This window comes from Ischnura elegans, chromosome 3 (genome assembly GCF_921293095.1).
Source record: "Ischnura elegans chromosome 3, ioIscEleg1.1, whole genome shotgun sequence".
NCBI classification, from domain to species: domain Eukaryota; kingdom Metazoa; phylum Arthropoda; class Insecta; order Odonata; family Coenagrionidae; genus Ischnura; species Ischnura elegans.
Genome location: NC_060248.1, coordinates 7077542 through 7101919, shown reverse-complemented (window position 1 = coordinate 7101919; position 24378 = coordinate 7077542). Strand labels below are relative to the sequence as shown.

Here is a 24378-nt window from a genome sequence, read left to right as displayed (position 1 = left end):
AATGGTTGATCATTAAGAGATGTTTCCCTGAGCTCTGTCCCTCATGCATGCATTGGTAATCTCAGGCGATGTAAAACTCCTGACTACTTGTATAGCGTCTAGGCCCCTGTGACGTGACGTGGAGTGGCATCACATGGCCGCCAATCGGGCCTTCTTCAAATGAGGATAAAATTGACCATTGCCATTCGTCTAAACTGGGATTTCTAAAACCAAATAATTTGTATATTATGAATACACTAATGGTGGGTAACGAATCGCAAGCAATGCCTTTCTTTTTCTTTGATGAAGGAAACTACCCTGTTGACAATGAAGTAACTCCTCTATGAATGCTGCATCTCACAATCAGAGTTCCCAAGATCTGGGCCTCGGAATTCAGGCAATCAGTTTTCCAGACTTGCAGTCCATTGGATGCTGCTCTTCATGTGGGGTCATGTGACCATTATTTAAAACCTTCAGTTGCGTGACGTATACACCCACACTGGGCTACAAGGCTCCCACTCATCCTTGAAAACCTTAAAAAAACTGTGAATAAGCCGTGAATTTCGTGATTAAACCTTAAAAATCTCTCAACCTTGATTTTATGATCGTGGAACTACGATTGACCGATTCAAAGAAAAATGGATATTTCGATCATATTTGAAGGTCAGTCACGGGCAGACATGGCCAAGGATTTATCTGCACACGTATATTTGAAGAGCATTTATTGGTCCGCGTGCCATGAGGACACGCTAACATTAAGCCTAAAGTACCTAAGCCGGAAGACTGGTGACCAAAGTGTTCATTAACACTTGCGAAGAGTCAGACAGTTCTTAAATTCCCTGGCACCCTGGCCCCTCTGTTTTTCCACTCACAACCTTTAGCCGGAGCTGAATGTTGCAAACGATAAGTGACGCCAGGAGAGATAGCACTTTTGATTGCTGCGTTTGCATTCACGGTGTCTGTCGCATTTGTTAAATTTGTAGTTAACTTGCTTCCGATGATTGTCACGTGATCAATATTTCTGCCTAAAATGGTTCGTCTACAAACTGTGAAATTGGAGACTTTTAGACCGTGAAAACCTGAAATGAAGCATGAATTTTATAATTTAGGTTGAATGGGAACCCTGTACGAGTGATAGACGAGAAAAGCATGAGAGGGGCTTCTCATCAAAGTTCACTCATGCCTATTTCAGGATGCTGAGGCTGAGCAAGCGGATGGAGGGATGGAAAATGATAAAATTCAGGAGACACCATCAAGGAGTGCACGTGTGGCAGCTGAGAAATTGGCCAGTGACGGAACTGAGGAGTCGAGAAGAGCATTGCCCAAGGTGAGTAAAGTCATTAAACTAAAGCGTTACGTCGTAAATCTAGTTGATTTTTCAACGTAGGCCCAGACAAGGGAAATACTCCAACCGTCGGTCACATGCTGGATCAGGGAAAAACTCCACAAACAAGAACATCAGCTCACAAGAAAAAAATTGCCAAAAATAATTTACGAGTATTTTCGTTCTATATCTATTCGAAAGTAGAGTATTCAAAATCACAAGTATTTACAGAAAACAATGATAGTAATTCATGATCCCAAAGGAAACATTACCAGCTAAATACCAGCAGAAAATTGCTCTAAAATTTGCCATGCCTCACAAAACATGTGACTCCCACCAGGCCACGAGCAGAAAGAGGGCTCCCCATTTCAGGACAAGCAGGATTTTGAGGGGAGGGATTCTTCCAGGGAGTGGAGGGGTAGGCAGGCGAATTCAACTACGGCGCCACTCTGCATAGGACGGCCGCTCCACAAAATCAACCTTCCCCTGGTTTTGAGACAACAGCACTGCACCCAGAATTTTCCCCTCAACTTCTGGGTTGGAGACATCAGAGGAATCAGAGGGATAGTTCATTGGAACACATGGAGGGGAGGGAGATACTGGGGTGAGGTGTTGGAGGGAGACAGAGTTGTGATAGGACAATGGTAATACTTCTCACTCCAAGTCCAATACTAAGGCCTTAGCACCGATTTCCCCTTGCTTGCCAAGGAGAAGTATTTCTCCGCAGTAGTCCTATATAAGTCTTGCATTGCAGGTAGGCTGGGATTCGGTGCTGGGATTCGGTGCTGGCTTTCGGATGCTGCTTTCCGGAGGCAGCATTTTCCGGAGACAGGATTTTCCAGAGACAGGATTTTCCAGAGACAGGATTTTGCGAGACAGGGCCTTTTGCTTCAGGCCTTTTGCGCGAAAATCCTTTGCGCGAAAAACCTTAGCGCGAAAAATCCTTAGCGGGAGAAGTTCTGCGGATAAGTTCGGAGGAAGTTCGAGGAAGTTCGAGGAATTTCTGGGGGTACCAGAAATTTTTGGGGGGGGGGGACACTAAAAAATGCCACAAAACCAATGCTTTTCTTATTGCCCTGAAAACATGCTGTCAAATATTGAGAGCAACTTGTGCGTTGCTGTGACCTTGGCATGTTTCTTATTTTTATTGAAGTTCATTTATGTCTTAGGATCCGCAGATTGTCCAAGCGGATGGAGGGATGGAAAATGATAACATTGAGGAGACTCCGTCAAGGAGTGCGCGTGTGGCAGCTGAGAAATCTGGCTGCCATCCCAGTGACGGAACTGAGGAGCTGAGAGGGGCATTGCCCAGGGTGAGTGAAGTCGTGAGCACATTTAACATGGAACAGTTTTGGCAGAATGCCATCAGAATTGGATGGAGTCTTTGATTGGAATCTGGAGATGAAGGAGAGGCCGTTTTGACAAAGGCTCAGGAAGCATCCATCCAAAATCTGCACACCACATGAATAGAATAGAATAATGGTTATTGTTACATGACACTGACATATGTTGTGGCTAAAGCCACTGTAAGATTGGTGACTCGTCACAAAGGTAATACAAAAATTTACTTACAGATTATATAAGACCCATAAGTTTTAACAACAGAAGTACAATAGCCAATATAAGTGTATTCTCATAAACAATTCGGAATATATTTACATATTTACGGAAATAGTATCGTCTAGATATTCTTGTGTTGAGTAATAAGTTTTTCTTACAGGACTTGCTTAATTTTAATCTTGAAAACATTGAAATTTATGGAAACATATTTTAAGTAATTGGGAAACTTACTGTACACCTTAATACCCATTTAATAAGAATACTGTTTATAAAAGTGTAACCTATGTTGAGGGATGGGCATTAATAGGCCATTTCTAATCTCATAATCATGATTAACATTTCCTTGGTAGTAAACATGGAGATTTCTTCTAACATTGCAAAACAGTTCCAATACATATATACTCAGAAAATAAGGTAAGTATTGTGTATTTTTTGAATACAGGTCGACATGATGATCCTTTATTTAGAGCCACTTGGTTGCTAAAACCCAACTGCTGGCAAAATATATTTTGGAAGCGTGTTTAAGGGGAAATAGCCTTGTGGCAGAGTCAAGGAAAGAATACCTGGCAGACAAAGTGGTTTTGTCAGTTAGTGTGCTTCTTGCTAAATGTGTTAGACTCTTTTATCATCACCCAAATTACATCACATTGCTCCGACCTTGAAGACTCTTCTACGCAGTAAACGTAGCGCATGTGATTTTAACTCTTCTTAGGGATAACTTGGAAATTACATGCTCTCCTTGAAACCTGTGGCAATTCTCTCTAGTGCTGAGGGAAAGGGATACCAATGTTAGACTGCAGTAGGGACTCATCTCATACAGCTACTGCGAGGTGGATTATGCAATGCTTTTCTTTGACTGTGAAATGCAGTGCCGCCTACTCGATATGAGGTTTCCCCACTGGTAAGGTTGCTCACCAGTCTTCCAAAAATACCCTAAATCTCTCTGTGGTTGGAAAGTCCTGTGCATAACATTCCTGCTTACAAAGTTTTACCCTATGTAAGGTCTGTTTTGCAATTACAGCAGACTTATCCAGCTGCAGTATATAGGTGTTGCAGATTATCTGTGCATGATTTTCACTCTTGCTCAATATTTTCCGCAATCTTTATAAAAAAATAAAATTGACGCAAAATCACCGGAATGACTGCATTTGAATGCCACAATACTCTGGGCTTAATATTTCCCTTAGAACCCCCCTCGTAAAACGGAAGTGATTGTACACTAGCTGCATTCAAGGGAGCTCTGTTTTCCTGTTTGGGCTTGCGACCGGGGAAGGGGAGGGGGAAAATAAGAAGTTCGTGTAAGAGACGCACCCACATTTTCGACTGCAATTTCTGGGAAAAAGGTGTGTCTCTTACACAAGTTTATACGGTATGTTTAAAGCCATTTCCAAAATGGAAAACTTTAAATCTTTATGATGAAAGTTTATGTGATGGCTTTATGAAAATTTATCAAAAGATTTAGTTGACAAATTTTAAAGATTTATTCACTGTAAATTTTTGCCACTTGTCAATACTAAGCCTTAAATAAGTTCTGCAAAAAATTTTCTGTCATGCTTTTTTTCTACTGTTGGTTCAGGTTGTGGATGGAGTCAAAGGAAATGTGGAGGTTCAGAGTCTCTCAAAAATTCCATCACTGGCTGAGAAGAGCAGATCTAAAAATGGTGAAAATGCGATGGTGTCTGGCAAACGAAAGCAAAGGGTAAGTGAGAAGGTGGGACCGTGAATTGATGAAACCTCATTACAACAAAGCTTTGCTTGTGCAGCAAAAGAAACCCATGCCCCCAATATTCCTCCCGTTGACTAAATGTATGCATTGTGGCTCACTAAATGGGTAACCTTCTAAATACAAACACACAGCAAAATAAATTTTCTGCACAGCAAAATAAATTTTTAGCACACAAAAGATTTTTCCACATCTAAGTACTAAAGCTACTAAGATTTGGTTGGTAACATTTCTCATTTTGCCATCTCAGTGGATGGTGCAAATCACCTTGGAGTGACTTTTGATATATTTCTATTTCTCAGTTGTAATCATACATTTCTTAAACTGAATATTTATTTCCGTTATACGGGAAATACATTATACAGGAAATTTCGTTATGTGAGACAGAAAATAATTTTGTTATACTGAATATCACGTTACACTGGCGTTCGTTATAAAGACCTTTCACGGTATCAATGAGAGTGTACAAAATGTATCCCACTTGATGTCACTCATCAGTGCAGTCCATATACAGTGAACTTCCCGTTGCATTGTTGTGCGGATTGTCTGTGTTGTGTATTTTCTGTGCTTGAGTTTCTCCCCCTCTCTATTGTTTTCCAGGATCTTTGTGAAGAATAAAATTGGATGCAAAAATTCCAGTATCATTGTATTTTTTTTGCTAGGATACATAAATTTCCTTTCGTATAACGTAATTATTTTCTTTACTTGCTGACAAAAAATGTTTCAAATGTAGTCAGACATCTGATCTAGTATTGCAGAAGACAATGAATGGCAAAAAAACTTGATTTATTGTAGGATATGTATTTCTTAAATAGCCAATTGTAAATTGGGAAAATGTCATCTAACCTACCTTAAAATGTATTTTTCATATTGCTAACCCGCTAAATTGCTAATTATTTCTGTGGCCTTGCATGAGGTTGAATACAGTCCAAGAGAACTGGAGATTTTGTCACACTGGGAATACAGGTACACCCATGCCTCGCTTAGCGCAAGGGATACGTTCCATTGGGCCTTTGCGCCATGCAATTTGCGTTATATGAGAGCGTTTTAACATTGGGAAGATAAGGATGTGTTCCCGGTAGCATTATTGTTGAGTATCGAATTTCCTATAAACAATACATATTCCTATTAATAGCCTTAGAAAACCTTAATTATATTAACATTTATAGTTTAAAATATCTTTAAAGATAGAAGGAATGCATTGAAAGATATTGCTTCTCATTAAAATAAATTTGTACGTGCTTTTGGAATTCCCACCCTTCGAGCGGGTGAGCTAACATCCAAGACAAAATTCATGCTATCTTAGGGGTTCATAATGCATTGCCGGCAGTTGACGATTTTTCAAACCAGTCTAAAAACAATTCTTGTGTCATCCAGGCCCTTTTGTTGCTCATCCAAATGACAGGCAAATGCTACTTTGAATATCATTTCATTGCTGGAGGAGTTATTGAAAGATAAATCATAAATGGCTTTAATTTGAACTCCCCCGAGGCGTTAGCATCATAAGCAGCAGCCTGAAACAGTCTTTAAATGCCTTGAAACCTAACTTAGGTTTTTCTTCCCTGAAAATGAATGAACGAGATTGCATTCTCTTCTAAAACAATTCTGTCTCGTCAATGTTAAAAACTAGTTGAGGGGGAAAGGAGCCACTCTCAATAACAGTTTGGAGTTCATTAGAAAATGTTGCGGAGTCGACTATGCTATCAGCACTTGCAGATTCACCTTGTAGCACTAAAACCGCAGCTCAAAGTTTAAAATTGTGGAACCAACCAGAGCTTCCACTAAATCATCTCCTTTTATGAATTCAAATAAAGCCACAGCTTTTGCACAAATAACTGCCTGTGATAGAGGAACATCTTTCAACCGTTTATTATAAATGCAGGAAATTAGAAGTCTTTCTGTTTTAACCAGCAATAAACTTGGTGTACATGTTGACCACTTGGCTGAAGTTGGTGCGGCCGATGTCACTGACGTTTTAACCTTGTCAGAATAATAGTGTGGACTGTCAATGTCATGAGATTAAACTTACGCTCAATTTAGCTTTGACGCTCTTTATTTTCAAAACAATAGATCACTTTCAATTTCTCTTCTAGGATTATGCTTTTCCTTGATAACTTTATTTTTTTTCTGCTTTCCTATTTTTTCCCACTGTTCACTTGATTTTTTTACCCCGTAGGGATCTATAAAAATCACCTTCTATGCTGAACAACTGCCGCACTGTTTGCATTAGATGCAGAGGGCCTACTACTGCTGGGAAGTAATGAATCCATTGACCCATTGTGATTGAGACTCTCTCTTGGACCCTTATGCTATGTTAATGATATGTTGATGCTATTCATATGCAACTGGGCATCCGCTCCCCAATGACCTTGAAGGCTGAACGGGTGGACCCTTTACGTGGTAGTCAATTCGCCGAATAACATATGCTGGCAAAAATGACATCTCAAACTGTATTGCTAAAAAAAACTCATTTCCACTAGCTCCAAACATAATGGATGATATAAATTAACTTATGTTAAATGCGATGGTGGTTGGCGTAGCATGGTGGAACTCCTTCATGATGCACAGGTTAAGAAAAAGACTTTGCTGTTCCACAAAATAAAATATATTTGCGACCGGTTTCGATACAGCGTATCAGATGCAGATTCCAGATGATGATGATGAATTGCCAGATGATGATACGCTGTATCGAAACCGGTCGCAAATATATTTTATTTTGTGGAACAGCGAAGTCTTTTTCTTAACCTGTGCATAACTGATGTTATGCAGTTAAGGGGATAGGAAAAATTACCTTGGTGTGTCGGCTGTCCAGATGCATGATGAGTAATGCTTTGGCCCATTGTGCAGCAATGGATTTTGATGGTTATATAAACAACGAATAAAATATGAGGCAAGCATTACCATTAATATTCGTAGAATGAGTGTAATTTCGTGTGTACTTAATGCAAGTTCACATTTTATCAAGAGAGTATTAAAGATTACTTGATTATGCCGAGCAGCGTTGGAATGTTTCATCGAGGAACGAATTTGTGCTCTATCGAAATTCGCTAAGCGAGGCATGGGTGTACATAAACATTATCACTGCTATGAAGTCTAGGATCAGGTTTAGAAAGCTCTCAATGAGTTTCTTAAGCAATCTAAACTGTAAGGCTATGTGTAATATAATAAAATAATAACATATTGCTTTACTTACATAAATTATGAATATTAAAAGAAAAAATTGAAAATTTGGATTGCCTCTGTTTTACAATTATCTCTCCCCATCATTAGCCTGGATAATCGGGACTTAAATGTAACAAAATATTTTTCCAAGTTTGCTATAAAGAAGTTTGAATATAATAAGGAGGAGATCAGTGTGCTTCGATTTATTGTCCTATTTTTGTGCTACAGATTATTGTGGTGGTGGGAAAGAGAGGAAATACTGATATTCATCGTCCTTCAAAAATTGTTTTGCGAACTAAGGAGAGTCGGCCAAAAAATGCCGAAGATACGGAGGATGCTGGAAAAATGGTCCAAAAGGTAAGTGAGGTCGTGTTGTGGAGAGTAGTAGGTAATGAGAAGATTGCACTGATTTGATCTGAAAGTTATATTCCTATTTTTGTGCTGCAGGTTGTTGGGGCCATAGGAAAGAAGGGAAATACTGTTCTAAGTTTACCAAAGAAATTGTTCTACCAGCCCAAAATTGGTCAGAGTCTACTAAAAAGTTTGTTGCCAGCTGGGAAGAGCATACTCAGAAAAAGTAAGGAGATGGTGGAGCCTGAAATAAAAGAGCAAAGGGTAAGTCAGGATATGCCTGAGCAAAACGTCTTTTTACCTTAAATTCTGGACATACCGTATAAGCATGTATGAGAGGGGCACACATTTAAGAGACGTATCCCTATTTTGAGCATTGAACCTGAAGAAAATAAAATTTCCAGCATTTTTTTTATCCTGTCACGCGGTGTTGCAGACGTATGCCTGGACTTTCAACAGTTATCAAATTTTCCTCTTTCAACACTAAAAAATTCTTTGCCTTGAAGGTGACATCGCGTTACATGCAAGATCAGACGTATTCTTCCCTTGCGCCTTCGCTTGTAGCCTCGTTGCTTGAAAGACGGAGGGAGCATGCTCCTTCCCCTACACCACTCCTTCAGCACTCTCAACTAATAAGCATTTCCGATTTCTTCTTTCCTCCATTTAGTCAAACAACGTGCATACTCGTTTGAATTTTTTGAATCGCAGGTTTTGACACCAATAAAATTTTCAATTGCAATCATCCTCAATAGCGTCTGAAGAAGAATTTTGAAAAATCAGGTCCTTAGCATAATGGAAATTACTCGGCGAGAGTAATTGCCTTTGATCTCTCTTCCATTGTGCTACTAACACATTCATGTGGTAAAATATTTTCCCAAGATTGTCATAAAGAGGATTGACTTTTATGTACAAGGAATTCTCAGAGTTTTGATTTTTTTCCTGTTTTTGTGCTACAAATTTTTATGTTTGTTGCAAAGAGAAGAAATACCTCTGTTCGTAGTCCTTCATAAAGTCTATTATTGACTGAGAAGAGTAGATCTAAATTTGGGGAAGATTTGGAGGATGCTGGGAGAATGGACCAAGTTGGCGATTGCTGTGGAGAATATATGATGGTGATGTAAAATGGCAATGCTTTGATTTGCAACTTTCCCTTCCTTATTTTTGTCGCACAGGTTGTTGAGGCAGAAGGAATGACGCAACACACTGATGTTCAGGACCTACCAAAAAGTCCGCTTGTTGCTGAGAAGGGTAGATCCGAAAATAGTGGAGATAAAGAGGACACTCAAAAAATGGGCCATAAAGTAAGTGAGAGATTGATATGGAGAATAGCAATGAAAAAATGGCAGTTCTTTGATTTGCAACTTTCCCTTCCTATTTTTGTCGTACAGGTTGTTGAGGCCGAAGGAATGACACGACATACTGATGTTGAGAATATACCAAAAAGTCAGCTTGTTGCTGAGAAGGACAGATCTAAAAATAGTGGTGATAAAGAGGACACTCAAAAAATAGGCCGAAAAGTAAGTGAGAGATTGATATGGAGAAATGCAATGAAGGCAAAGAGGGATATAATGACCTACGGCACCTTAAATAGTTGAAAATTTCTAAAGGAAGAAGTTAAACAAATTGAATTTAGGGATGAAAAGATTTTATAATTTAGAGATTGTTCTGTCTTGCCAACCAAGAAAGCTGGCATTTTGTTTGTTAAAGATTTTCTCATAGATTGAAATTTTAACAGTCATTATCGCTTAAAGTTATAAGTCAGGTATAATAGACAGAATATTTGAGACAATCACATAAGATTTCAGTTGATTGCAAAATTTTTCTCCAACAAAACTAAAAATTCTTTATAATATTGTATAAAAATACCATTTTTATAATATATGTATATATTTAATGCTTGCTGGTCAATGCATATCAGACAATTTGTCTCTTTGCGAAAGAGAATACATATAGTCTTATACGTGCACCACGGTTTTCGTCTTTGATACCCTAAATGCTATTCTAAAGTTTATTTAAACTTTGTCATCAATCACATTTGAAATTTTCAATAATTTAAGGTGTCTTAGGTCATTATTTTTTTCATGTAAGTTGTTTTTTTTATAAAAATGCTATTTTTATACATTAATATTATTGAAGACTTTTGGTTTTGTTGGAGAACACTTTTGCAATCAGCTGAAATCTTAAGTGCGCCCGCCATATGGTTGTCTCAAATATTTTGTCTTTTATACCCGACTTATAACTTTAAGTGATAATGATTGCTAAAATTTCAATCTATGAGAAAATCTTTTACAAACAAAATGTAAGAGCTCTCTTGGTTGGCAAGACTGAGTAATCTTTAAATAATACCAGTGCTTATCAAGAAGGAGAGTTATTGTTATCACAAATGTGCTATTTATGTACTGACATTCACTTCATATTTTGAATCAATTGAAAGAACATTTGCTTCCATTTTCTTCAAAAGTAGATGTATTTCCATTCACTTCCGTTTGCTATGTATCTGATTAAAAATTGAAAGAGTATTTTATAATTCCTATTATTATAACAGGCAAGAGATGTCATTAACCAATGCAACAGTTTCATCAAGAATCGTCCAGAGTGTTGTGATGGCTGTTCCATTAAAACTAATGGCGGGCACCAATCTGATGCAATGCTCTAATTAAACTTTCATGTTGACAACCTTCGTTGGCGTGATGCCCTCAAATTGATGTATTTACACATTGTATTATTGTGCAGTCCCTCATGTACTCTTTACTTTCTTTCACTTCACTTTCTTCATATGTACTTCAATTATTTCACCCATTACTTTCTTTGCTCTAAAATTAACAGCATTTTTTATAATTTCCCTTATATTGAATCGACAAGTGATCTCAAGAACTAATGCAACAGTTTCATCAAGAGCCGTCAAGAGTTTTGTAATGGAATCTAATTAAACTGCGTATCTTTACAACCTACCTTGTCGTGAAGTTCTGAATTGATGTCTTAACACTCTGTATTATTATGTTGTTCCCCACTTTTCTTTTCTTAATAATCTTTTCATCCCTAAATTCAATTTCTTTAACTTCTTTCTTCAATTTGGAATAGTTTTGTGGCAAACTTTGTTTATTCAATTGTTGAATGGAACATAGAGATGGCAGAAGTTGTGCGTGAAGTTGAAAACGTAGCAATATGCAATTTTCTATACAGAGACACTTTTACGCTTCACTAAACAGATATTTTATCGCACTCATTGCAATTGCAGTGCCTCCATTGGCTTATTGGGGCCACATTTGGAACTCCATGTTTAATTTTTATTTCTGATTATTACTTGCACTATTCCAATCGTGGTTAAAGTCCAAGAACAGTGCATTGTCATCCAGTTCTGAGCTATCCTGAAAATTTCAGTGCTCTAGTTAATCAGGAAGTGGTTGAAATTTGAGTGGCTAGATTTTTCATGGAAGGACAAACATGAAAGTGGGTGTGATAAAACGTGGTAAAATGGCAGTGCTCTGATTTGCAACTTTCTCTCTCTTTTTTTGTCGCACAGGTTGTTGAGGCCGAAGGAATGTCACGACATACTGATGTTCAGGATCTATCAAAAAGTCCGCTTGTTGCTGAGAAGGACAGATCTAAAAATAGTGGTGATAAAGAGGGCACTCAAAAAATGGGCCGAAAAGTAAGTGAGAGATTTCTATGGAGAATAGCAATGAAAACATGACAATGATTTGGTTTGCAACTTTCTCTTTCTTATTTTGTCACACAGGTTGTTGAGGCAGAAGTAATGGCAGGAAAAACTGATGTTCAGAATATACCGAAAAGTCTGCATGTAACTGAGAAGGATAGATCTGAAAATAGTGAAGATACGCAGGGTGCTATAAAAATGGACCAAAAGGTAAGCAATTGCTCCTGAGGGTAGTCCTCCATACCTATTGAAGTAAGATTTGGATGATGCAAATTTGTTCAATAGTGAGACATTTCCATTGCTGCCCAACAAAATCACATATTTTTCAAAATGAAAACATGTTTGGACAAAAAGAAAAATGTGTGGATCTGGTTTTAGCTTATAAAAATTCCTTATCATTCATTGTTCTATTGTTCTGTTCCAGGATGTTGATTACGCACAAGGGAAGAGTGGTAAGATCGTTGAGCGGCCTGTCCTCGTCAGTGACAGTGCATTGGAGGCCGAGGGATCTAATTGTGAACGAAGCGCAGAGGAGCCAAGCGCGAGGGTGAGAGTGCCACGCTTAAAAGTTACCATGAGTTGATAAGACTAGGATTAGTGGATGCACCATTGCCTTTTCTTGATTGAAGTGGAACATTTCTCCCTAGGCTGTGCACTAGGGCGGATCGCAAAAATCGATTGTTTTCAAATCCATCTGGCCCAATGAAAAAAAGTTGTGGAACCAATCAAAAATAAGGCCAGAAAAATTTGAGACCTCTACGTGAACCCCTGACCCTTGCCTAGATGCAATTTAGGGGGGAAGGGTCGAAATTCGAAAAATATAATATTTTATGGTCATTCCCTATAGATTCTGTTGAGGGCAAAAATTTCATGCATTTTGACGTATCTGCCACCGTTTACCCACAAAATGCTTAATTTGAGTCCGCGCCTGCGAAGAAAATATTCCAACGCCCACACAGCGGTGCAGATACAAGAGCAGCAAGCCGATCCCGTCCCCTCCCCGCTCCCTTCTACCCCTCCAATGCCTCAAATGCAGCAAAATTTATCCTGCGTGTGCTGTTAGGAGGGCATTCATCTTTGATAATATAAATCAGAAGATGGTAGAAGGTAAAAAACGATGCGTAGAGAGACAACTTGTCCCGTATTTGGCGCCTCGTCGGCATTAAACAAATCGATGTTAGTTCAACAGATTCAGGCTTCAATTGGTGGAAGTTAGACATATTTAAGTAAATGAAAGTCGTAGCACTTTTCCACAAGAATTTTTAATGCGTACAACGCGTTTCGGTTCACTGAGCCATCATCTGGTACAAGACGCTTGAACACATGTGAAGATCCCTTTTATACCCTTGAGAAAGGAGAGTATTGGACTTTGCGTGCCAGTCACTATCGTATCTGACGGCATGTAAGATGTGCCCTTATTTAGAAGGCCACACGCAAGGAAAAAAAGGCTCAACAGTGTGTGCGACAGCACGCTACCACAATACCCAACTTAAAATGTTGTTTCTTCTACTGCTCACGTTTCGTAGAAGCCAAATAAACAATCATTGAATTCAATTACCAAACATTTTTACTAAGGAAAATTAACAAACGGCAAGCTATTTTGAACGTGATATGCAAGTATCAATAATGGATAAATGAATGAACAGCAAGCAATCAAAAAGTAATACAAAATAAAGCAGAGTCAACAAAAAACACTTATTCTTTTAGTTCTCATGTTTCACAGAAGCCAAATAAACAAAGTAGACACAAAATAGGGCAGAGCGAACGCTACTAGTTTCGTTTACTTTTTGATGGGAATGGTGAGGTGTCGGAAGGATATTATCCCTGTTCTCTCTTTTGAGCTATATTTTTGTTGGAAAAAATTATGTTAAACCTGATAAAATAATTATGGCAGATGTAGAAAAAGTTGCGTGTGTCTAAACCCCTATCCGGGCTAAAAATAGCATTCAGTAATGATAGTTAACTTGTGTTCTTCATATATGAGACGCAGGTAACTTTTTTGAGACCAAATTGAGGAAAAAAAGTGCATCTTATATGCTGTCAAATACAGTAGTTCAAAAGTCCTACTGAAAAATCGAGCCATTTTTACGAAATTCATACATTTTTTAACACATAAGCATCAAAACTATATTTTTAATAATGTGTATTCCAATAAAAATGAACTTTGCTCTTGCTTATGAATGAGTTGAATAAAATTATGTATTGCTAACTTTTAAATATACAATTTAACAATTAAAACATAATGTTGTTTAAAAATAAAAAAGTTGCAACAAATGATGTAGAGCCATAAAATGCATTATAATTTTTTGTTATGCTCAATTTGAACTCTTTAAAACAAGGAAATCATAAAAAAGCATTGTTCCAAGCAAAGCATTCAAAATCCCGGATGACAAAAAGGGTCACTGCACCCTCAATGAATGGTTCTTTCCCCAAAAGAATTTTCACACAAAGTGGGCTAAGGTAAGGGTGCCGGTAGATACAGAGGACTATTCGTCCTCAACACATAGTGTGAACTCTTTTTTCCATCGAGCAGTTGATTTTTGAAATAATAGAACTGCTAAGCAGTAAACTGGAGAAGTTTCACGGGAGAAATATTACAGCTTCATGCATACAAAGCCGATAAATAGAAAGACGTAATATTATGTCCATGGCATTCTTCAGTAAGATTAGCAGGACATAATATTACGTCCATGGCACGCAAAGTGTTTATTGGACTATTCGCCAACCCTATCTTTAAATTCTTGCAGAGTGATCCTCTCATCAAAGTGTGCTTAAAAATACTAATTTGCCTGCTCCCTTATTTTTACTTCCAGGCCACACGGAGCATGGTGGCACCCCCTAAGCAGAAGAAACAGGAGGAGCAGCCCTCACCCGCTGATTCAGATGTAAGAATACTTTCATTTGCTTTTTCGAGTGACAACTTGAATGAGCTTTGATATAAACACCTCGGGCTGCAGTTGTATTAAGGCTGCTATTCTGGATGAGGATCAGAATGAATAGTAATTGCTATTCCGCAGATTATTATTATTATGAGGATCCGTATTCTGGATGAAGAAGATTAGTGATCTTACTCTTTGGATTATAGCTGGGCTATTTCTTCCACAAGCTATTTTTTAGGTTGGCCTCTTCTGACGTGAAAATCTTTCTGAGCAGTTTTAACTACCAATGGGTAGAGGTCCATGAAAGTGGTTTTATTTTTTGCTAAAATTCGTTTTAAAACCAAGTGATTTTGGTGTTATAGAAAATCTTGGCGGTGTTATTGTAATGCTACATTTTTCCCAGGTTTATAGGTGTTTTATTATTTTATGGTACAGGTTTCATGAATTCAGGTGTCTTAATTGTCAAAGAGTGAACGGGAGGGGAAAAGGAATAAATTTGAATGGTCCATCTTTCTATGCAGTGTACATTATTGAGGTTTTTGAAGTTATCTTTTGTCGAAATGCCAATTTTTTTTCTCCTCGTTGCAGTGTACACAAGTTTGTATATTGCAGTCAGTAAAATGAAAAAAACCTTAAAAAAAACCATGAATATCATATTTGCATTCAGTTGTCGGCATTATGACTTTTGTGTTGAGTCCTCATTTATGCTTCTAATATTGTGCCCGGCAACACCATGCGTTGATGTAGCCTTTTGAGGAAAATTAATTTCTGAAAAGAGAAGATAATTCCAAACAATATGCATGTATTGCCATGTCTTTGACTTGGGAATGAAATTTGGTGCCTTTAAGGACCGCTGGTAGTGAATGAAATGCTGGCATTGTTATTTCCTCTAGTCACGAGCCGTTAAACTTTGGCTTGATAGGATCAAAATTGTCGGGTAGCCTGGAGAAACAACAGACATAAAGCGTTTGACTTTTTGGCAACGCTGGTGGGAAGAACGGTCACTTTTTAACGGAAAGGGAATGAGTGGATGGGGTGGGCGGGAATTTATGCAAAATGTATCCGGATCTATTTTGCCATTATTCCCCACCAAAATTTTGCAATTTATTTCTCCCTATCGCAAAATCTGCACATTTATCAAAGTCAGCTATGCACTAAAAATAGGAACTTATAAATTCAATTCAGACTTAGTCAGCATGTCAGTTTTATCCTCTTCACTTCACTTATTAACGCGGAAAAACAGGCTTCGAATTTATCGCCGTAGAACACCGCTGCATTTTCCTGTGAGCAACATAGCTAATTAGAATTTAATTTTGCTTAAAATGAAGTAAAGAGTAAAGTAATTTTGCGAAGAGTATTCTCTTCTGAAAGCCGCCTGAGTTTCATGTGAACGGTGCCTGGCGAAAAGTCGTTTTGTCTGAAAGCGGCCTCAGTGTTGCATTGTGTGTATTTCATGCTGTAGGTAGCGCATCGCCTGGCCGTATTGAAATGGGTGCCATGCCGTCAATGGCATGATTCGACTCGATTGAAGATAGTGACCTACGGTAATATGAAAGCGCGGCACCGTGCCATGGACTGCGGCTGGTGAAAAGTCAGCTCTTTTGAAAGCGGCCGTGGCTATAGAAATGTTACAATGTTGGTGAGAGTGATAAACTGATGAACCTTTAAACATGCGTGTTAGCGAGCTTCTCTCAAAAGAGAAAGCTGGATGCCATGCAATCAGAAAGTAATATTATATGCTTAGAGCTGTGAAGGGCACAATTTGTTGGTGGGGCAGGAGCTCTTGTCGCATTGACGCAACGCAGAGCTGTGAAGGCACCCCTGAGCAGCTGCGGTAAGTGGCTGCTCAGTCGTATGGCGGCATTCATTGCGTATAGATGACATCGTAATACTGGAATTACAATAAATAGATTGAACATGTAAAAGAGTTTTAGAGAATTGCTGATAATGCTTTCTTAGAATATGGTATTTTAAGTTATGAATGAAAACTGAAAAAAATCTAGTGCAAGGCGCTGGCCATGGCCTTGAATACGCTGCGGACCATTTTGGCTCTGGGTGCCAGGTTCAAATCCTCGCCACCGGTCCGAGTTGGTTCCAAAGTACTGACTTTATGCGATTGGTTCTCAATACCGGATCCACAAGTCATGAGCCGGCAGTACAGAGAACCAGGCACTGGAACCAACCCAACTCTAAAATAAATTCATTACATGCTATATAAATAACTGTATCTTTTTATAATTAAGCTCTTTGCTGAAATTTCAAACATGTAAAATGAAAGCTTCGTATTTGATTTGCTGCTTGTAAAATAAAATATGTATAACAAGTATAGAATTGCATCCATCAACATGGCTGAGAGGTAAAATTTAATGCTACCGTTCTGATCCGACCACTTTAACGTCTTTGGATGCCATCTCTTTTCCCTGAATCTTATCTACATTACATATAAGCCTTTGCTGTTGATTAGGTATGAAGTCTTAATATTCATGTGGTAGCACTTAAAACTTATTGTAATGCAATGCTTGCATAAATAGTCTTTACATATATATATATATGTGTAGATCCCCATCTCACAGTACATACATTTTATTACAGATGCATACATGGATATTACTATAGCATGCAGCCTAGTTGTCAAGTATGAATGGCAATCTTAGCCAGACCTTAGGAAACTGGCCCTAAATGCACCATTGTTTTTTCTTTTATGCAGGATAAAGTGGATGATCCAACGGATGATTTTGGTCTTGAGGATTCAGAAAGTGATTTCCAGCCAGGAGGTGTGGAGGATGGGTCAGACAGCTCGGGTGAAGAATTTGTGCCTCAACCACCTAAAAGATCCAAGGTGTGTGTGTGTATGTAGCTTTAGCATTGGATATGTTATGTGAGTATGGTAAGTATGCTTTAGCATTGGATATGTTATGTATACATGATATGTAATATAAGAGGCCCTTCTCTGCAGAACAGTGGAACTTGGTTAGTACGTTCCTCCTTAGTACGTTTTCCTCCTTAGTACGGCGATATCTCTCGGTCCCGGTACCATCCGAACAAAATACAGGTTAAATGTATTTGGTTAATAGGTTTGAAAAAATTGTGCTTTCCTGGTTAGTACGCTCAATTGCTTGCTGTGACGCAACCTGCAATTCATTCTCTAGTATCTTCTTTAGGGTCGTAAACCTCTGAATTCATAATTTAATTTATTATTATTAGCCAGTAACATTCTTGTATCTCTTTCTACGACCGTGATTTATCCAAATGCCTTTCTCAATTCTTGTGACGTGATGAATAATAAAATGCGGCCAGTTTTCGGGAATATGTGACTATGCAAAACTGCAACCAATGAGAAGCCCCCATTTTCCCCACCCCGAGCTCCTTCCCTTCTGTTGCCTTTGGAGTCTTGACTTCCCAAGAGATTTAACAATCATTGGGGGAATCTCAGTGTCATAGGATAATAACCACATCAAAAGTAACTACATCGCAGATTTCAGAAAACCGCTAGGTCTGAGGATGGCAATATTATTGTAGAAACTTTGTCAAGGGATTAATATGTTGCTTTATTGACTTACTCTAAAAAAGTGGGTTTTTAAAAGTCTGGGAAATTAATGAACTTTTTGATGCTGTTCTATCCCATTTGAATCTAATGCAGTTTATTCCTTTGAACCTAGCTAGGAATACAGTGGAACTTGGTTAGTACGTTTCTGAAGGGACCACAAAAAATGAACGTACTAACCAGGAAAACGTACTAACGAGGAAAGTAAATAATAGCAGTCGGGGTTATTGCAATCAGTGAAAAAGTCGTCATAATTACAATTACTATCGGTAGTTCTCATAGGATCGCCTTCCTGAAATCTTTTCGTATTTAAAATCAATAAAATGAGCACTAAATTGAAAAACAATACCATGTGAATAACAATCGCAATGTTTATTACATTTCCCTAAGACAATTACATGAAAACGGCGTCAATCTCCCGTGATTTATTCTATATGAATATATATAGAAAGAGGACAAGTGAAGCTAAGTAATTTCTTCTTTCTCACAGAGTACTCTAAGAATATAACGAAAACCTGAGTATGTGAATTGGTTGTTTTTAAACATCATAAAAATTGGGAAAAACTTTATTGATCTTAAAGTACGGCAACTGCCGTTCACATTCGCTTCTAGAATGATACCATATCGATTGTTAAATCGATCGATATATCGAACAATAACACACAAAACCATTAGAATACAACATCATTATATATTATGCAAGAAGATTTTTATATTGCACAGTTGAAATTCACTTAAAAAATTTGTCTATTGTCGTCTGCTTTTTATTTCTCGTGCCGAGATCAAGTATTTTGACGCTAAGCTTCGCGTGGATATCCAGAGCGTCGTCTGCTCCCGCAACAGTAGTCAAGTAATGACGCACGTACTCCATTGCCTCGACTGCTTTAGATAAAGTTGGGATTGGACATGACTCATTTCCTTCCTCAGCATCATCTTCATCACTTCCATCTTCGTTTTCTTTCAACTCCTGTTCGTGAATTTCATCGATTGTCATGGTTTGGCAAACAGTGAGATCATCATCACACTCGCAATACTCATTGAAATTCACCTCTCCAGCAATCTGACGCCACTCTTCTTGGGGAAAAGGAGTAATTTCTGCTTCTTCTATTGTGTGATCATCTAATTCGCACTCTAGACGATTAAATCCCGCAGCTTTGAAACAATTGGTGATATTTTCTGTGGCTACGGAATCCCATGCATGTTTGACGAAGTGCATGGCATGGATAACATCTATCTTCCGCTCAGCTGATTGAAGGTTTGTCAGCCTCTTTTGCACAAGTAATTTTCTGTATTTTTGCTTGAAACATCGGATGATGCCTTGGTCAAGGGGCTGAAGGTGACTTGTCGTATTTGCAGGAAAGAATTCCACCCGAATGTTCCTGAGGTAACTGGTATCGATGGGATGAGCAGCGCATTGATCGATAAAAAGTAAAATCTTTCTATTTTTTCCTCCTATTTTGGCGTCAAACCCACGCAAAAAGTCTTCGAAAATAGAGGTCGTCATCCACGCTGACGGGTTAGCTTTATATTGACAGGGGAATGTTCGAACGTTCTTGAAACACCTTGGGTTTTTCGATTTTCCAATAACAAGGGGCATCAGCTTGTCAGTCCCACTCGCATTGCAGCACAACAAAACTGTCAGTCTCTCTTTGTTTAATTTTCCTCCGTGGCATTTTTCTCCTTTAAATGCATACGTTCGATCTGGCAATAAATTAAAAAATAAACCACTCTCATCGGCATTGTAAATGTCATCTGGGCTGTAACCTTCTAGTAACTTTGGCAGGTTTCTATTTTTCCACGTTTCAACGACATCAAGATTGACATTGGCTGCCTCACCTCGCACACATCGGTAAACTAATCCATGTCTCTTTTTAAAACCATCGATCCAGCCATTAGAAGCATGGAAATTTTCAATGCCCATTTTCACAGCCAAATGCATTGCCTGTTCTTTAATGATGGATCCATCGAACGGCACATTCGAACTCCGCGCTTGTTTGCACCATTTAAGAAGAACATCTTCCAATTCTGGAAATTTCCCATCACGAACGCGCTTTCGCTTTTTGTCACACTGACTTGTGATTTTTTCGCGGTTTCTTACAATCGTGCTTAATGTGGATGCAGGAATGTTTAATCTCCGCGCTAATTCCACTCGCTTTACGAGTGGATTTCGGTCCACTTCCTCGAGAATTTCGGTCTTTTCTAAAGCTGTAATCTGCTTCACAGTTCGTTTTCTCTCCATTTCAATTGTAATTTCACGGCCTTCACTACGATAACTCGTGCAATAGCAACAACTGCCCAAACGCGAAATTTGTGCTGTGGGTGGCACTCCTAAGGCAACAGAAGTTGAGGAGCTCGTGGTGGGGAAAATTGGGGCCTCTCATTGGTTGCAGTTCTGCAAAGTCAGACATTCCCGAAAAATGGCCGCATTTATTTTCATCACGTAACAACAATTGAGAAATGTGTTTTGATTAATCGTAGAAAGAGAGATATGGAATGAAAGTAACAATGTCCGTGGCTGATGATTCTGAATTAAATCATGAATTCGGAGGTTTACAACCCTTAAGGAGATACTGGAGAACGAATTGCGGGTTGCGTCACGGCAAGCAATTGAGCGTACTAACCAGGAAAGCGCAATTTTTTCAAACGTACTAACCAAATACTTTTACCTGTATTTTGTTCGGATGGTACCGGGACCGAGAGAAATCGACGTACTAAGGAGGAAAACGTACTAACGAGGAACGTACTAACCAAGTTCCACTGTATTAAATATTCAATCCATTCCTGTCAATGCTGGACTAGAATTAAGTCTCCCACCGCAGGCTATACGTCAAATTTATCAATATGGCCATAAGATTTCTGCATCCTGGTCAAAGAAGCTTCTATTGTGGCCATCTAAAATCTCATTAGCAATTAATCGTATGCATATATATTATGGCTGCTTTTTTCAGGGCATTTCCGAAGGACCTGCCAACATGAAAGCCGATGTTCCTTTGAGCTCTTCAAGTTCTCATTCCAAAAACTACGATGATGGTGGTCAGAGAGCAAAGAAAAAATCTAGTGTAAGTATTTTTCTATCCAACCACTGATTATTTGGTGAAATGTTGTTTTTTTTTATATTTTGTTTTACAGTGCACTAACCTAATTAAAATTTTGTGCGAATCAGTTCATTTTTTTACTACCACAAATAATCCGTGCTAATGATGGGAGAGACGGCATGAGTAATCAGAAAACATGGATAACCCAAACCCTCACATTATGTAGTGTTTTGTAATGCTCATAATTTACGTAAAACAAACTATACATTATTATTATTTATGGCGTTATTCTGTTATTTTAGAGTGCTTTCCGGGATCATTGAGAGCTTTCTTTTCCAGTTTGTGATGTTTTTAGCGGTGATAACATGGTTGTACTCGTATTATTAATGCTCCATGTAAGGCCTGGTTTCAAAAACCACACATCCGTGGCTGTGTGATCACGGATACAGAAGAGTGGTTTGCACGAATGCTTCAAAACCACTGCTCGACGTCGGAAACTGCACTGTCAGGGGCCATGCACGCCACGTAGGTGCGTATCGCACCTGTTGCCCGGGTTGCAACTGCTGCGGCACGAGTATCCGTGATCACGGAGCACGGTCGCATGCTGCGAGGCTTGGAAAACAGGAACACGGTGCTCCCGTGAATGCAGCTAGCACGCGATTGCTTCCTCTTTATGAAGGTGATTCTAACGGAAATAATAAGTCTGGTGTATCCTGGCATTAAAATGCAGTGATTCCGATGATTTTGCATCCAAATTAATATAATTTTTATAAAGATTGCAGAAAATATTGAGCGAGAGTGAAAATAATGCACGGATAATCCGCAACTCGGATAAACCGCAGCCGGATAATCGGGAGTCTGCTGTATGTTATTGAACGCTATAGAACATCAATGTAATGAGTGCTGATCACATGAAATTTTGCAGTTATGATCAGTCTGGACTAAATTTACATGTTGAAGCAAAAGGAACCTTCTTCAATGAAAATTTCAGAATTGGAAGCAATGGTTAAGTCATTTGTTTTATGAATGAATGAATGTTGACAAGAATGGAGAGGCTGGTACTTAACAAGGGGTGGAGAGGAATGCAAGCGCAGCAGCCTTATGCTCAACCAAAACAAACCACAGGAATGCCATGTCTCTTCAAAATTACTCCGTGGACCTCTCAAAATTTACCCATTCAAAGATCCTTATATTGTACTTCATGACAATTATGACTCAATTTTCAGCCTCAGCCAGTGAGCACTCATTTGCAGTGCACTGTGCTGTGCCACCATGACTTGAAATCATTGAACATCAAGGTTCTGCTGTAATTTTTTAAATATCTACTACTTAGTTGAATTTAGTCACCTAGTTTCGTAATGAAGGTCCATATAATGTTATCATCGTAATAAAAAAGTGTTTATTACTATTATAAAGGTAAATTTATTTTTGTTTATACTATTGTTGATTTTGAATTTGGCTGATAAAGTTAGTTTATGTTTTTGGCATTAGGTACGAGGATGGCAATATACCTAATTGTTGAAACTTTGACAAGGGATAAATATGCTCTTTTACTGACTTGCTCTAATGAGAAACTAAAAGCATGAACTTAGTGGTCAGGAAATGCATACAGAGAGCTTTTTCTGGCTTAATCTGGTGGGATTCTAACTTATTAAAAAAATTAAAAGTCACAGGCAATACCGTATTTGCACAAATCTAAGACGAGGTTTTTTTCCCTCCTAACTCATGCAGAAAAGAGGGTTTGTCTTACAATCGGATGCAAAATTCTCGACGTCAATTGGGTTGCATAATTTACGTCGGAAAAATCATGGTCACCTGAGTTTGCCACCTGATAGCTATGCAACGAAAAATCAACGTCAAAATAGCTGAACAGTAATTTAGCATAATTAGTTTTGCGTTCAAGTAAAAAAAATATTTCATTTTTGGGCAGCAGGCAAAGATTCGGTGTGTGCTCATCAGTCGCCGCAGCGCGCCGGGTTCACTTATTCGCGAGATTGCCTGCTTTACCTTTGGTTCGGCTCCATTCAAGTTATAGCTCGATCAACTCACAAAATGATACCGTGATTGGTTACAATTTACCTAAATTGTAACGTAAAAGCCTCAATGTCGCGGAATAAACTGCTACAAAGTCGTTGCATTTTTCTCAGAGCAACGGTAAGAAGGCAACATGATTTGCCTCTGATTAGAGAGATCGATTCAGTTGTGATTAACCGTGCCTTTCAGAGTATTACGATGGCAGAGAATATTCATTGCAATGCCGCTTTCAAAAGAAAAGTTATACCTCGGAATCCCGATCCATCGTTCCCGCATTGATCATTTCCCGTCGCGTACGCCGAACGCGATAGCATCAGTTCCGAACTTCACCTCGTACGAGTGGTTCCCTACTTTCCAGGGTAGCTCGACTTCAAACTACGGGGTGTTTTCCGTGTGGGTTTAATAAAGTCAGGTTTCATTTTCACCAGTTTAATTTTATTCGTCTTCGGGCCATGGCCCCTGCGAAGAAATATTCCTGTAAGAAATATTACGCGCTAAAATCTAATAATAATTACGCTCCAAAAAGCCTGCGTTTCCTGGGGCATAGGCAACCTAGCCAAACATTCCCGCATTCATAGCTTATTCGTATCGTTATTAGGAAAACTTTTTTTTCCCAAGCGTAGTTCCAAAAAAGGGGGGGTCGTCTTAGAATCGTGTTCGTCTTAGATTCGTGCAAATACAGTATTTCACAAATATTTTGACCTCATGAGCAGTTTCAATGCACTTTCAATATTCTTCTGGTGACTTTAAGTCTAAACATTTGGTTTGAATACTCTGGAGGTGAAACAAGTGGCAGGGGAGAGATAGGGGGAATGTTAGGGGGTTAATACAGGACTTGCATGATTCAAGGGGAAGAGGGACAAGAAGGTGCAAGTACATATTGCAATAGGGCTCAAAACAAGCACAATCTAGACACACTCACGAATTAGCTAACAATAGGGTAGTTTCTGTCGTCAAAGAAAAAGAAAGGCATTGATTGCAATTGGTTACCTACCATTAGTGTATTCATAATATACAAATTATTTGGTTTTAGAAATCCCAGTTTATACGAATGTTAATGGTCAATTTTAACCTCATTTGAAAAAGGCCAGATTGGCGCCCATGCGATGCCACTCCACATGACGTCACA

General features: G+C 38.7%; 1 protein-coding gene across 2 annotated transcripts in view; it reads left to right on the top strand.

Moving 5' to 3' along the window:
* LOC124155397 overlaps nt 1-24378 on the top strand; it is a 69870-nt gene that overhangs the window by 10817 nt on the left and 34675 nt on the right. For both annotated transcript variants that reach the window (XM_046529178.1, XM_046529177.1), the window contains exons 9-21: nt 1172-1306; nt 2473-2616; nt 4440-4562; nt 7977-8105; nt 8196-8363; nt 9272-9400; nt 9488-9616; nt 11623-11751; nt 11839-11967; nt 12182-12304; nt 14571-14642; nt 17344-17475; nt 21129-21239. In XM_046529178.1, coding sequence (XP_046385134.1) covers nt 1172-1306; nt 2473-2616; nt 4440-4562; nt 7977-8105; nt 8196-8363; nt 9272-9400; nt 9488-9616; nt 11623-11751; nt 11839-11967; nt 12182-12304; nt 14571-14642; nt 17344-17475; nt 21129-21239 — 1653 coding nt within the window. The remainder of the gene's footprint in view (nt 1-1171; nt 1307-2472; nt 2617-4439; nt 4563-7976; nt 8106-8195; nt 8364-9271; nt 9401-9487; nt 9617-11622; nt 11752-11838; nt 11968-12181; nt 12305-14570; nt 14643-17343; nt 17476-21128; nt 21240-24378) is intronic.